General features: G+C 35.2%; 1 protein-coding gene across 1 annotated transcript in view; it reads left to right on the plus strand.

Annotated features, from left to right (window-relative positions):
- Nucleotides 1–14,522, plus strand: part of THOC1 (THO complex subunit 1) — a 53,225-nt gene that overhangs the window by 30,846 nt on the left and 7,857 nt on the right. Inside the window, exons 12-17 of the mRNA XM_004484213.4 lie at nt 10,865–10,965; nt 12,423–12,489; nt 12,684–12,734; nt 12,826–12,896; nt 13,313–13,408; nt 13,920–13,985. Of these exons, the coding sequence (XP_004484270.1) occupies nt 10,865–10,965; nt 12,423–12,489; nt 12,684–12,734; nt 12,826–12,896; nt 13,313–13,408; nt 13,920–13,985 (452 nt within the window). The remainder of the gene's footprint in view (nt 1–10,864; nt 10,966–12,422; nt 12,490–12,683; nt 12,735–12,825; nt 12,897–13,312; nt 13,409–13,919; nt 13,986–14,522) is intronic.

Consider the following 14,522-nt stretch of genomic DNA (forward strand, 5'->3'; position numbering starts at 1 on the left):
ATCCGCTCCCTAATGTAACCTTTTGAAGGCAAGAAAAAGTCTAGTATATGTGCTGCTGAAGCGAGCACTGAAGTCTAGCATTACTAAAATTCCATGTTTGATCTTAAATTTCTAAGTTATTTTACTGAGTAATATTGTTATCATCTACACGCAGGGTTTCTTACTACCTTTGAATTTGTTACTTTATCTTTTAAGTTACCTTTCTACTGAAGAAAAAGGGCTGAGGCATGAAGAATCCTGCTTTCCAATGGCCATATCTCGCAGGATCACTGAGACCCTTAAACTAATATTGGATCTTCTATTTTCTTTTTTTAAGTGATTTTTTTTTAATTATTAGAGAAGAGAAATATTATTTCAATTTATAATTCAGTTTTTACACAATTGAATTATTTTTCCCTTCACAGACACCAAATGTTTTATCAGTCAGTTGAATATATGGAAGGTACCTATACCAGGTTGAAAACCATCTTATAATTTGGTCTTCTAAACCCAAATTTAGCAGATAATACATTTGTAAAAATTAAGTGTAAACCAGGGCTGTCTTTGTAAACATAATGATCATGAAGTCTATTTTTTTAATATAACTTTATTTCAAATTCAAAAAAATAAAATAATAACAGTATTCTAAAATGTGTCCAGGTACTTTTATATCATCTAATTCCAGCTACCAACTCACTTGTTCCTCTAGTGTTCAGAAAGATAAAGAGATGAATACAGGTTAGTTAAATACCATAGTCAAGGTCTCCTTATTAATGGGAAAAAAAAGAGAAGAGAAGAAAATGCTTAATTATATTCATTGCTCATAAAACCAAACCCCATATTTTTTTCAGTTCTAGAATTAATATAGTACCAACTTTGCTTTTGCTACATAAACCTTAAAATGTTGTTAACTGTAATCCAAAAATTATATTTTTCCCATTTATCACCACATTCTTAACACTCTGCACTAGAACATTCCTGTGTTTATATTATTAACCACAATCCTCATTTACTGCCAAAATCGTTATACGTTTCCCTATATTATCCTCCAGCTGTCTTCCAACTAAGAATATTTCTTTTTTTTTTTTTAAGAGAGAAAATGGTATATTCAAAGCATTGGTGTTTTGGCTTGATTTCTTATTGTCTGGGGAAGCTTTTAACACCCTCCCAGGATTATATTAGCATTGGTAGTGCATTTTTAAAAACTTGAAATCCACTGTACTTGAGAGATTTTTATGACTTTCTAGAATTCTCTAGAGATACACACCCTGATGACAGTTTTAGTAAAACCTACACCTGGGTTATTTTTACCTACTCATTTTCTTGAGAAATATGCAACTCCTGCGGCCATACTACTTTTGCATCAACAAGATTGGAGCCCCTGTTCGCCACTCCCTCACATAATCCACATGGGCTTTCACACAAAAGGAAGAAAAAGCCTAACAGTCATTAGAAGAAATTATTAATTTATTAGGCCAACTGGACATTAGACAGGAGCATTTTTATTCCAAAGAAAGGAAGAATTTTGAATCAGCTTAGACAAGGCAAGTAGAGACTGTCCTTTCGTTCTCCCTACTTCATTAATGGCTCACGAGTCAAAGATATTCATATGTACACAGATGCTCTGAGCTTCTCATGAACTAGATTGTCTTCCAGGGAGCAGTGGCTTCCTGATTATTGGTTTTGCATCTTAGAATTTTACTCCTACTTAGTTCTCTTGCAGTGCAATAGGACATAACTAAAATCTGTAATTCCGTTGGTTTGCTATAAGAAGGAAGAAAAGCGGGCCAAAGAAGTTTAAAACTTACATGGAAAAGAAACAAACACAAGAAAATTTAGGAAATAGAATATGGCATGTGTAATAATTTGCATCTGTAGGGGATATATACCTAAAACAAAACTATTTGGAGGTTGCATTATTAGGAAGGAAAGAGACACACCAGGTAAATAACAATGAAAAGAAAGTTACATAGTAGTATAAATAGCAAAATAAGTAGAATTTAAGGAAAAGGGCACAAATGCGGTGAATGATGCTGCATAATAAAGAACAAGCCACCAAGAGTAGATTATGAACTTGTATGCACGTAACAATATGTTATGTTCTCAAAATATATTAAGCAAAAACTTGTATAAACTTAGGAGAAGTTTACAGACCCACAGTATAGTAGGAGATTTTAAAGTGCTTCTGTTAAAAACTGATGGATCAAGCAAACTAAAGATTAAGTATATGGAAGATATCAACAATGAAAGTAATAAGCTTGACATAATGTATGGAAACCTGTGCACGTCAAATAGAGGTAAAACATTCTTTTTGAGTACATATTACAGACATAAAATGTGACTATGTACTAGGTCATAAAGTAAGTCTCAGCAAATTTAAAAGATTCCAAATCATGTAGAAGACATTCTATGGCCAAAGTGCAATTAAATTAGAAAACAGTGAAAAGACTAATTTAAAAAAGAGGTAAAAGTACGGAACTATAAAAATCCATCCCCAGTAATTAAAGAAGAAACCACAATGGAAATTCCAAATTTGTTACAAGGTTTTATACACTAAAATTGTACTTATAATGAAGTATTCTATGTCAAATATGTGTGTTACAAATAAAGTGAGGTGTAAAGGGAAAATTATAGCTTTAAATGTACTCATGAAAAATATCAGAGTGACAGTAAATGAATTTATTCAACTCAAGAAGCTAGAAAAGAAGCTGAATAAACTTCAAGAAAGTGGAAATAATGATAGAATGAATTAATGAACTAAAACAATCGGATACATCAGCAAAATCAAAGCCTATTTCTTTGAAACAAAAAAATATAAAAACAATCTAAAGCAGGCTGTTTAAAATGTGTAAGAATATATTCTGAACAACTTTTGCTAGTAAATTTTAAAAATCTAATGAAGTGATAATTCTGTAGAAAAATAAAATTACCAAAGTGGACTCATAAAGAAATAGGAAACCTGAATGTGTGAATAACCATTAAACAATCAACAATTGGATGACATCAGGCCCAGAGAGTTTTAGGGTTTTTTTGTTTTTTTTTTAAAGATAACATTTATTTATTTCTCCCCCCTCCCTCCATTTTCTGCTCTCTCTGTCCATTCGCTTTGTGTTCTTCTGTGTCTGTTTGTATTCTCATTAGGTGGCTCTGGGAACTGATCTTGGGACCTTTTGGATGGCAGAGAAGTGATCATTCATTCTCTTGTGCCACCTCAGCTCCCTGGTCTGCTGTGTCTCTTATTGTCTCTCCTCTGTGTCTCTTTTTGTTGCGTCATCTTGCTGCGTGACCTTTCCACATGGGCCAGTTTACCTTCATCAGGAAGTCCTGGGTATTGAACCCTGGACCTCCTATATGGTAGGCAGGAGCCCAATTGCTTGGGCCACATCCACTTCCCATTAAGACATATATTATCAGTACTTCAAGAAATAGATAATTCCTATCATTTTTAAATGAAAAATTTCAAAATCAGATAAAGGACAGAACAAGAAAAGCAATATATATCAACCCCATGGATATAGGGGGGGGAAAAGTTTAAAAACTCCCAGATCAAATGGAGTGTAGTCATTTTTAAAAATAGGGACTAAATAGAAATTAGGTAAGTATGGGTCAACATCAGGAAGATTAATGCAATATACCAAATTAACAGATTAATGTTTAGAAACAAAAACTACCTGGTCCTCTCAGATGCAAAGAAAATTCTTTCAATAAAATTTAATACTCATTACAAAAGTAAATCATAAGTAGAAGGGAAATTTCTCTAACTTGATAAAGTGAATTGGTTAAAAAACAACAAAAAACAACCCTATGTCAGACTTCATATATAATGATCGAACTTTAAAAGTATTCCCATTAAATTCAAGAACAAGACATGGATATCTGCTAACCGTACTTCTGTTCAGCACTATACTGAGGACCTAGCTATTTCAATAATAGAAAACAAAAAAGAAATAATTAAAAGCATTGACAAGAAAAGACCAAACTTCTTATTTGAAGATAATATAATTGTTTACAGAGGAAATCCAAGAGAACCAAAAAATTATTAGTACTAAGTAGATTTCAGCAGGGTTACAAGAGAAACATCAATTGTGTCCCTATAAATCAGTAATAAATTACAAAATGTTATTTACAATAGCAGTGAAAACTGTGTAATACCTAGGAATAATCGTTATGGAGAAAAGTACAAAAATTGAGAAGTACTACCATGTTTATGAATAGGAAGACTCAGTGTCACTTCTCCCCAAATTTATCCATAAATTCAGTATATTGTGAATGAAAATCCAAATGGGTTTTTTTGTGGGAGCTCAAAAAGTTTAAGTTTTTATGAAGAACAAAGAGTCAAGAGTAACTAAGGAAAATCTGAGGAAAGGTGGGAACACTTGCCCTATCAGATATTATTAGGTTGGTGCAAAAGGAATTGCAGTTTCGGACTGTGAATTTTAAATCATTTATAACTAGGCTCAAACACATCTTTATTAATTAAAATAGGAACCATTGCAATCAGCACATTTCTGCCAACAAGAAATAAGTTTATTCCTGTGGTGTAAAGATCATGTTTTGGCATTCAGCAAGTTCTTTGAAAGCATTTTCTGCATCCTGCTGGATGGATTTTCCCTGCAAAAAGTTGTCAAAATTCTTCGAAGAAGTGGTAGTCGTTTGGTGAGAGGTCAGGTGAATATGGCGGATGAGGCACAACTTCGTAGCCCAATTTGTTTAACTTTTGAAGCATTGGTTGTGCGACATGCACTCGGGCATTGTCATGGAAGAAGAATTGGGCTCTTTCTTTTGACCAATGCCAGTGGCAGGTATTGGAGTTTTTGGTGCATTTCATTGATTTGCTGAACATACTTCTCAGATATAATGGCTTTGCCAGGATTCAGAAAACTGTTATGGATCAGACTGGCAGTGGACCACCAAACAGTGACCGTGACCTTTATTTGGTGCAAGTTTGGCTTTGGGAAGTGCTTTGGAGCTTCTTCTTGGTCCAACCACTGAGCTGGTCATTGCTGATTGTCATATAAAATCCACTTTTTGTCATATGTCACAATCTCATCGAGAAATGATTCATTGTGTAGAATAAGATGACACTTAAAAATGACGATTTTTAAAAAATTTTCAGTCAGCTCTTGAGACACCCACTTAATGAACTTTTTCGCGTTTCCAATTTGCTTCAAATGCTGAACAACTGTAGAATGGTCGACACTGAGTTCTTTGGCAACTTCTCATGTCCTTGTAAGAGGATCAGCGTCGATGATTGCTCTCGTTGGTCGTTCTCAACTTCCAGTGGCTGGCCACTATGCTCCTCATCTTCAAGGCTCTTGTCTCCTTTGCAAAACTTCTTGAACCACTACTGCATTGTACGCCCATTAGCAGTTCCTGGGCCAAATGCATTGTTGATGCTGCAAGTTGTCTTCGCTGTTTTGTGACCCATTTTGAACTCAAATAAGAAAATTGCTCGAATTTGCTTTTTGTCTAACATCATTTCCATAGTCTAAAATAAATATAAAATAAACATCAAGTAGTAAGTCATTAGCAAAAAAAACATAAAGTGAGAAATGCACAAAATGATGTATAACATAGCCACATTTATTTAAGAATGTATTCCAATATCAAACAGCAAATTTCAACAATGCGAAACTGCAGTTACTTTTGCACCAGCCCAGTAAAACTGGTGAAGCTATAGCAATTAAGACAGTAAGGTATTACAGGTATAACAAAGAGGGGGAAAAACAAGCAAAAGAAGTCCAAAATATAGGAAAACTTGATATATGAAAGAGTTTGCATTACAAATTAATGAAGAAAGTATGGATTAGTCCTAATATTGCTTGGACAGCTCATCCATATGGAAAAAATAAAATTTAATCCATATATTATTACATGCACAAGGATCAATTTCTGGTTAGTTAAAATTATAAGAAAAGCAAGACCTTTTAAATATTTAGAAGAAAATATAAAATACGTATTTGGAATTGAGAACGATTGCTTGAGCCACAAAAAGCACAAGTCGTGGGAAAAGGTCAATCCAGTTAAAATTAAAATATAAAACTTCAGAATAGTAAAAGATAGCCTAGACAAAGTGAAAAGACAAGCCACAGACTAGATGATATCTATCATCTTTATAGCTGAGAACAGTTAGTATTCACGGTACTCCAATGGTTAATAACATGAATTCCAAAACAGTAGGAAACTGGGAAGATGACAAAACAGGTAATTCAAGATGTAGACACCTGAAGAGTGAATAAGCTTATAAAATATGCTGAATATCTCTAGTGGCTAAGGAAATTAAAATGCTAAGATAACAATTTCACACTTATCAAGTTGGCAAAAATAAAAATGTCTAACAAAAGAAAAATAGTCTAACAATAGCTGGTATTGACAATGATTAGGAAAATGGTAGCTTTTTTATACTGCTGGTTGAAGTATAGATTAATGCAACCACTATGCAGAAGAATTTTATTATAATAGTGAAGTTCACATTTCTGTTCAGAGATACAGCCCCTAGAGAATCACACACATACACAAGGAAAAAATGTAGCGTTTTTGTTAATGATGGCTTTATAAGTGAGTTTGGAAATAACCTAAATGTTCATTAGCACGAGACTGGGAAATAGTGAATTTATATAATAGAGCTCTGTAAATCACTGAAGTGGATGAACTAGTGCAGGGGTGGGCATACTACAACCTGTGGGCTACATCTGACTGACCACCCGTTTTTGTAAGTTTTTTTGAAACACAGGCACACCCATTCATGAATGTATTTTCTATAACTGCTTTGGTGCTACACTGGCAGAACTGAGTAGTTGCAGCAGAGAACGTATGATCTGCAAAGCCTAAAATATATACTAACTGACCCTTTACAAAAAAAGTTTGCCACCCCTGAACTAGAGCCACAGACATGGATAAATTTCAGACATAATGAAATTATGAAACTAGCATGTTACAGCTAACACATTACAGCTACAGAGTTTTTGAAAACATGCAAAACTACTGTCTGATAATTATTTATAGATACATACATATGTAGTAATAGTGTAAAAATATGCATAAGGATCATAAACACCAAATACATGGTAGCATTAACTAAGGAGGGAGGGGAGCAGAGTTTCCATAATCTACAACAGTTTCTGTAATCTATTAAACAAATATGGAACAAGTGAAAGTATTAAAATTTGATATGTAAGTGGGTAATGGGAACATGAATGTTGTATTACTTAATTATACCTTTTTGAACATTTGAAATATTTTATAATTTAAAAATCAGATAATTTGATCTCAGCTAATGTGTTAATGATGACAAACTTTAATAAATGACCATGTTTTAAGTATTTCTTGTTAAAGTGATAGAAATGGAAGATTTCATACTCACTTTAATTTTATCAGGGATTTTATTTAAATACATGTACTATTGATTAGCAGAAAGGCAAATAAAGATGACTAAAAAGAATAGCATAAGCCTATTAGGTATAGAATAGTATCAGAAAGGCCAAAACTCAAGAACAATAAAAGGCCCTTTGTTCAAGAAACAAAGACCATCTACAAAGATATGTTGTTATGCTACAATTGGCATGATGTAAACGGTATAATTTTTAAAATAAAGGAGAACTAGAAAGTATATATTATGGTTGAGAGAATACAATTGAGTGTGTTGGTTTTAAGCTCAGCTCTGTGACCAGCTAACTGTATAACGTTGCAGGGGTAATTTTAGCTTCTTTGGGTCTTGTTTCCTTAAGTATAATATAGAGCAATTACCTTGAATGATAATACCAGTCCCTTCCTACCTCTCTTTGGATCTGTTTTTTTTTTTTTTACTCCTATTTTCCAGTCCATTATTTCCATCAAGAAAAATCATCTTCCAATAGTTTTAAATGAGTTCACCTCTTCAGGCCAGGAGTTCATATATACATGCCAGACAAACTAATCTGCTTGAAGGTCATTGAATGGGCCAGGCTCTTACTTGCATGTCCTTTTGTATGTCCTGTTTTTCTGCTTCCTGCTTTCTGTCCAACTTGGTTATAGTTTAGATGCTGCTTCCTCCAGGAAGTCCTCCTAGAGATGCTTAGACTAATGGTGGATAGTGGTGCCTCTCAGTGAATTAGCAAATACTAGAAAAAAGCAGGCTTTGTGGGAGATACTGTGAATTTTATTTTAGACTTGAAATTTGATCACGTGTCAGTTGAACATTCAAGTGAAGATGTGTAGTAGCTAATTTGAGTATATAAATCTGGAGTTTAGGAGTGAGATCTCATTCATTTGGGACTTAAACTTAGGTCTAAGTACTAAATCTAGGTTCTTATAAGTACTCTTATAAAGTGAGAGTATAGTTGTGGGACATACCAGCTTATAAATAATAAAAGCCATTGAGTGTGTGACATCAGCCATGTCAGAGAGAGTGTAGATGAGGAATAGAATAAACTACTGGACCAAATCTTGAAAAACAACAACATAGAAAGGAGAAGGAAGGAAGGGGAGAATGGGAAAAGACTGGAGAGTGACCAGCGAAATAGGAGAAAAATGAGAAAACTATGATCTCCTGTAAGCCAAGCACATATCAAGTATAGGGAGGACCATCAAAAGAGTATTCATTGGATTTAACAACAAATGTCATTGATGATCTTGGCAAAAACACTTTTAGTGGATTGGTGGGTGAGAAAGCCAGATTGTAGCAGGCTGAGGGGTGAATTGTAAAACATGGATGTAGCCAATTCCTTGAAGAAGCTTTGCTACTAAAGGGAGAATAGGTGAGGATGTAGGATCTCTTTGAGAGGTTATTTAATACTTGCAGAAAGGAACTTGTAAAGAAGAGGTTGAAGATGCAGGAGTTAGGGTTGCTGTGGCAATGGGGATACCCAGATGGAAGGACAACATGAAGATGTTGTGATAGAAGGAAATGGAAAAAAAAAAGATGAGTGCAGTTGATTTATTCTTTTCGGGGCCAAGAAAATAAATGACTTCCAGTTTAACGAATTTTTCTCCTCATTGAAGGAGAATGTATTATTTACTGTGCTCAAGGAGGGGTGGTAAGTAGGGTTTTTGGTAAGCGGAAAAGGTTGCAAGAGTTGCTGTGGCAAATAGGAGAGAGAATAGCCTCAGAAAATAAAGGTTGCTGGTTTTAGAGACAGGAAAGATTATTAAGTTGTAGGCAAACCTAGCAATGGTACCATCTGCGTAATTGTGTGATTTACTATTTTCTCTCAAGGAGCTCTGCCTCCAGCATAGATTGGAGGCCCTAGAGTTGGTGTGGAAGAACAACTGGGTTTGATCTACACCTGGGGTTCTGCCAGGAGATGTAATAACAAAGAATGGGTCAGGGGTGTTGAAGAGCTGGGCCATGAGGTCTAGACCAGGCATGGGCCATTATCAGCCCGAGGTACAAACCTGGCCCATCACTGATTGTTTTACAGCCCATGAGCAAAGAATGGTTTTTACATTTCTTTAATGGTTACATAAATGGTTACCTACATAATATCCTTGACTTTGTCTCTTGGCCCACAAAGCCTAAAATATTTTCTATCTGGCCTTTAAGGAAAGATTTGCTAACCCCTTATCTAGATTAACATAGGATTATAGTAAAGACAGGAGGAGACTAATAGAAAACAGGAGGGTTCTAGGGACTTGAGATCTCAATAAGGCCCAAATGTTAGGTATTTGGGAGCAACTGAGTGGGCCTGGAAGGATGGTTGTAATGAGATAGGATTTTGAATTCAAGATTTCATATCTGGAGGAATTATGAGTTGTAACAAGATCTAGCTTATGGCTGTGAGAGTGGGTGGCCAAAGTAGATGGATGTGAAGATCACTGGAGTTGAAGCCAAGAAACTGAGGGTAGGAAAGCCACCCTGGAACAGGAGGAAAGGGAGACTGATGACATGCTGTTGAAATTTGCCAATTTGGGATGAGATAGGTAATATGATGAATAACGGAATAACATAATCCCTCAAGGTGAGGGCAACCTGAATGGAAGGGCTTGTCATAATAAAAAAAGAAAAAAAAAGACACACAGTTAACTCACTTAAACAGGAGCTGGCAGTGTGGGAAAGTTTGTTAGTGAATACAATGGCTAGTGGAGGTTAGGCTGCAGTAGTCGGAACGTGTGAGCATAGCCAAGGAGACTTGGAACATGGGGCAGGAAACCTATTCCTGGGGCTCTCAGGTGTCTTACTGGTCATTCATGGAGAAGGAGACTTGCCAGTGTTCTAGGTCTTGAAGGCAGAGCCAGCCTGAGTGTGTGGGTGTAGACTTATGTTTTCTTCAGAGCTGTATGGACAGAGAATGACTTGGCCTTGTCACTGGAAGTTATTATTAGGGTAAGACTATTCTAGAAGAAGAAATTCCTTATAAATGACCTAGTCCTAATTCAAATTTTGTGGTAATAAAAGTATTATGCCATTTTCCATAAATTTTTAAAGTCCTTGCAATTTACCAATGCTTCTTCACCTCCAGTTCCTTCTCTTTTATGAGTGAGCATCAACTCTCTTACAGGCAGAGCTCCAAATGAGTGCCTCCCTCATGCTAGCTCCTCATCCACATGAACCCCTTTTAGCCAGGATTTCTTTATATGTGGCAAAATGGCAGCACACTTATCTTAGTGGTTTTTTATATTTCTGCTTTATCCTGATGTCAGGACTGCAGATAAAATACTGCTATTCACCGGCATAAATATTTCAGGGCATAAAATGGTCAAGGTATCTAAAATGAAGCTTTTGTTGCTCTCTCCTTGAGCTTGCGTAGTACTGTCTCACCGGCAGTGAGTTCTCCACAGGTGTTTTTTAAATTGAATTGGAATCTTCCATTTCTGTAGTAGCATAACTTGTACCCTTAGGCAAAACTTGATTTTAATGTGCTGTTTTTGTGTATGTGTGTGCTTGTTTTGTTTTGTTTTTTTTGAGTAGTTGATGGATTTACAGCTGAGTGACAGTAACTTTCGTCGACACATCCTGTTGCAGTATCTCATTTTATTCCAATATCTCAAGGGGCAGGTCAAATTCAAAAGGTAAGTTAACGTGGGTAGTAAACGATTCATAAACAGCAGAGGACTTGCTTATTTCTTATGCGTTGGGCCTATTTTATGGAGAAAGGACACATTCCTAAAACACTTGCTTTGCAGCAGACATAGCTAAACGGGGGCTTTGGTTAGAGATTCTAGAATCAGGAATTTGTTTTAGAGAAAAGATGTTGAGTGAATGTGCTGTTTTGAGTCCTTCTCCTAAGCTTCTTGGGCTTCCTGGAGTTCTCATTTTTAGTGGCAGGGGAAGATGCCTTCCCATTTCATGCAAGCCTCTTCTCAACCTGAAGTGCAAACTAAGCCAGTATTTCTCTCTCAAGGCTTGGGGCTGTCTAGGACGTTAGAACTGAAAGAAGGAAAAAGTAAATCTTTGAGGCACAGAGGAGTTCCAGTTTCTCTGGCATCTCACAAAACTTGATCAGGATCATTACTGTCTATCTAAATACCTCCACCTGCAGCACAAACCATTTGCTCTTGCACTATCCATAATACAAGTGGAGTTCACGCAACTTGATGGTGTTTTTATTAAGTGGACAAACTAGTGTTATAAAACTAGTGTTATACTAGTTTTACAAAGAACATGGCTTTACTGCCTGCTGAGTTCAAATTCCAGTTTCCTCCCTCATTAGCTGCACTTCATCTCTTTCAGACTTGTAATTTTAAGACAGTATATATTAAGCACTCAAAATGTCGGTTCTTATCCTTCTATTTTGGAGGGTTTGTGTAGCATAGTAGGAAAGATTAAAACCTTGGGAGTCAGACATAGGTTTGAATTCAAGCTTTGTGGCTTTGGGCAAATCCATTGAGCCACTAGTCTGTTTAACGTGGACACAGAATTAGGTGAGCAATGCATGAAAAGTACTTAGATCCTGGCACAAGGTATCTATCAATATTTTTTGGATGGCGGTGAAGCACCTGGTGCACAATGAGAGACAGCTATTAATAGGTCCTGCCACCATTCTATTTCAGGGTTTGGGATTTTCATTTTATTTTGAATGAGCTTTAAAAATACAGAGTACAGTCTAAAATTATGTCCAAATAAAAAAATTTTCAATAAAACACACACAAATAGAGTGCCTCATCTGAATGTGCATGATAAAAGAATGTTAATTTTGTCTCAGAGGTTTTACCCCACATTTAAACTTCCTATTTAAGGAATTGCTCGTTCCTCTGTTTATAGTTAATCAGATTAATTAATTGAATGTTTTAGTCTCCCTTATACACCTTGTCTGCAATGCTAACTTTACTCTTCAGGATGAAATCAAGAATTTTCTCATATAATCCTCTCATTTGTGACTATTCCTGTCTTGATAATTTTTGACAGTTTACAGTGTAACTACCTTATGTTATATGCCTTGTGTTTTTCAAGACAATATTATAACCCTTAAAATTGAATATATATCCCTGTTGTAACTCAAGTGTACTTGTATTACTTTGTTTCCCAGTTCAAACTATGTTTTAACTGATGAGCAATCACTCTGGATTGAAGATACTACAAAATCAGTCTATCAAGTAAGTTCAACAGGCGACAAAGCCGTGATTGAAAAAAATGGAAATTTAGAATTTTCTTTGTTTCAGCCCCAAATAGGAAAATAAGGATAAAGTTAAGCTCAGGTACAAGACCACAAACACTTCTTGGTTCTCTGCCAACCACTACTATGATGCAGAAAGTTGTTGAAAGCTTAGTGTATTCTTTCTAATCACAGCTACTATCTGAAAACCCCCCCGATGGAGAAAGATTTTCAAAGATGGTAGAGGTATGTGTCTTATATTTATAGTCTTCTTAGCACCAAATAGAATTTCAAAGGCTTCCGTTATGCAAATTAATTTCTTCGTTTTTAACCCTAGCATATATTAAACACTGAAGAAAACTGGAACTCATGGAAAAATGAAGGCTGCCCAAGTTTTGTTAAAGAAAGGTAAACATAGATATCACAATAAATATGAAAAAGGCATTTCAAAATATAGTTTGACAGGGTGAATATGTACAAACATGTGTATATGCATTTCATATAAAAGTATACTGAACTCTAATACAACTACTTTTATTTATTTCAATTTGGATTATTTAACTCAGGTTTCTTGTCATTAAGTCTCCAGAGCAAACTGATCTATTCTTAATTACTGAAAAAAATACTGTATATATCCCCCCCCTTATAATTTGCTATCTATAAGTGTGTCATTTTTGTTTTCTAACTGATAAGTGTTTTATCATAATATGAAACTTTCATCTTTCTTAGGAAGAAAACAATAAGTTTCCTTGTACATTAAACATTTTTCCATCTCTGCTATCCATTTGTAATTCTAAAAATAGTGTATGTTTTGTTTATCACAGAACATCAGATTCCAAACCTACCAGAGTTGTACGGAAGAGATCAGCACCAGAGGACTTCCTAGGGAAAGGACCCAACAAAAAGATTTTGATGGGAAAGTAGGTTAACTTGTCTTCCTTGTGAGATATTATATTTATGTTTTGAGGATGCTACTATAAGACCTATCCAATTTTTCAAGTCCAAGCATGTGAATTGGTGTTTGATGTGTACATTGATGACTAGAGCACATTACTCCCTATTGATCTATAGTGCCTATAATGTGACTTTGCACACTTGGACAAACTTTCATTTTGTCACCTGCTTCCAAAATCCATAGCTCTAGGTTCTGTTGTTTGCCTGTGTCTCAGACGACAGAATTCTGTTGTTCAGATTGATCCAGCTCACTTCTAGTTGTCATGAGGTACCATAATTTTTGAGTTTATAAACTATTAATGCCCTTATATTATAAAAATAAATAATCATACAGAAAATTTGCAAAATACCAGATTATGGATAAAAATAAAACTCTTATTATTCCCAAATCCACTATTTACATTATACTATTTTTCTGTCTAGTTTAAAGGCATTTGAAGATGGTCCATAACAATGTATTTTTTGTTCATTTTGTAGTGAGGAGCTAACAAGGCTTTGGAATCTCTGTCCTGACAATATGGAAGCCTGTAAATCAGAGACAAGGCAAGTTTAAAATATCTTTATCAAATGAAGTGTTGCTTTTCTCAAGTGTTAGGTATAGAATGGAGCCTTTTCTCAGCTGGTAATCAACAGCACAAAAGAAATTTAAAAGTCTGTGCTGACTTTTGGCACAGATTCCTGCCAAATCAATTAGAAAACGTCAACCCAGGAGAAAAATGGACACAGGACTAATACAACTTCATAAGTAGAAACCTTAATTAACGGGTGCAATGATGCTAACCCTCACTGGTAATTGGTAGTGCAGATAAAAAAACCACAACAGAGTGCAGTTTCATACCCAAGAGATTTGAAAAACACAAGATTTCATAAGAATTGTTGATAAAAACAATTTTCTGTTCAACTGGGGGGGGGATCTAAACTGGTACAGTAACTAGGGAACACAATTTGGTAACATCTGCAAGTTAAAGATGTGCCACTGACCCTAAAATAGTGTTTTTAAAACTTCAAGTTGAGAATCATTGGTGGCTTATGAAGTCAATTTAGTGGCTTCAACCTTCATTTTTTTAGTGAATTAGGAAA

Source organism: Dasypus novemcinctus, chromosome 16 (genome assembly GCF_030445035.2).
Source record: "Dasypus novemcinctus isolate mDasNov1 chromosome 16, mDasNov1.1.hap2, whole genome shotgun sequence".
NCBI lineage: Eukaryota > Metazoa > Chordata > Mammalia > Cingulata > Dasypodidae > Dasypus > Dasypus novemcinctus.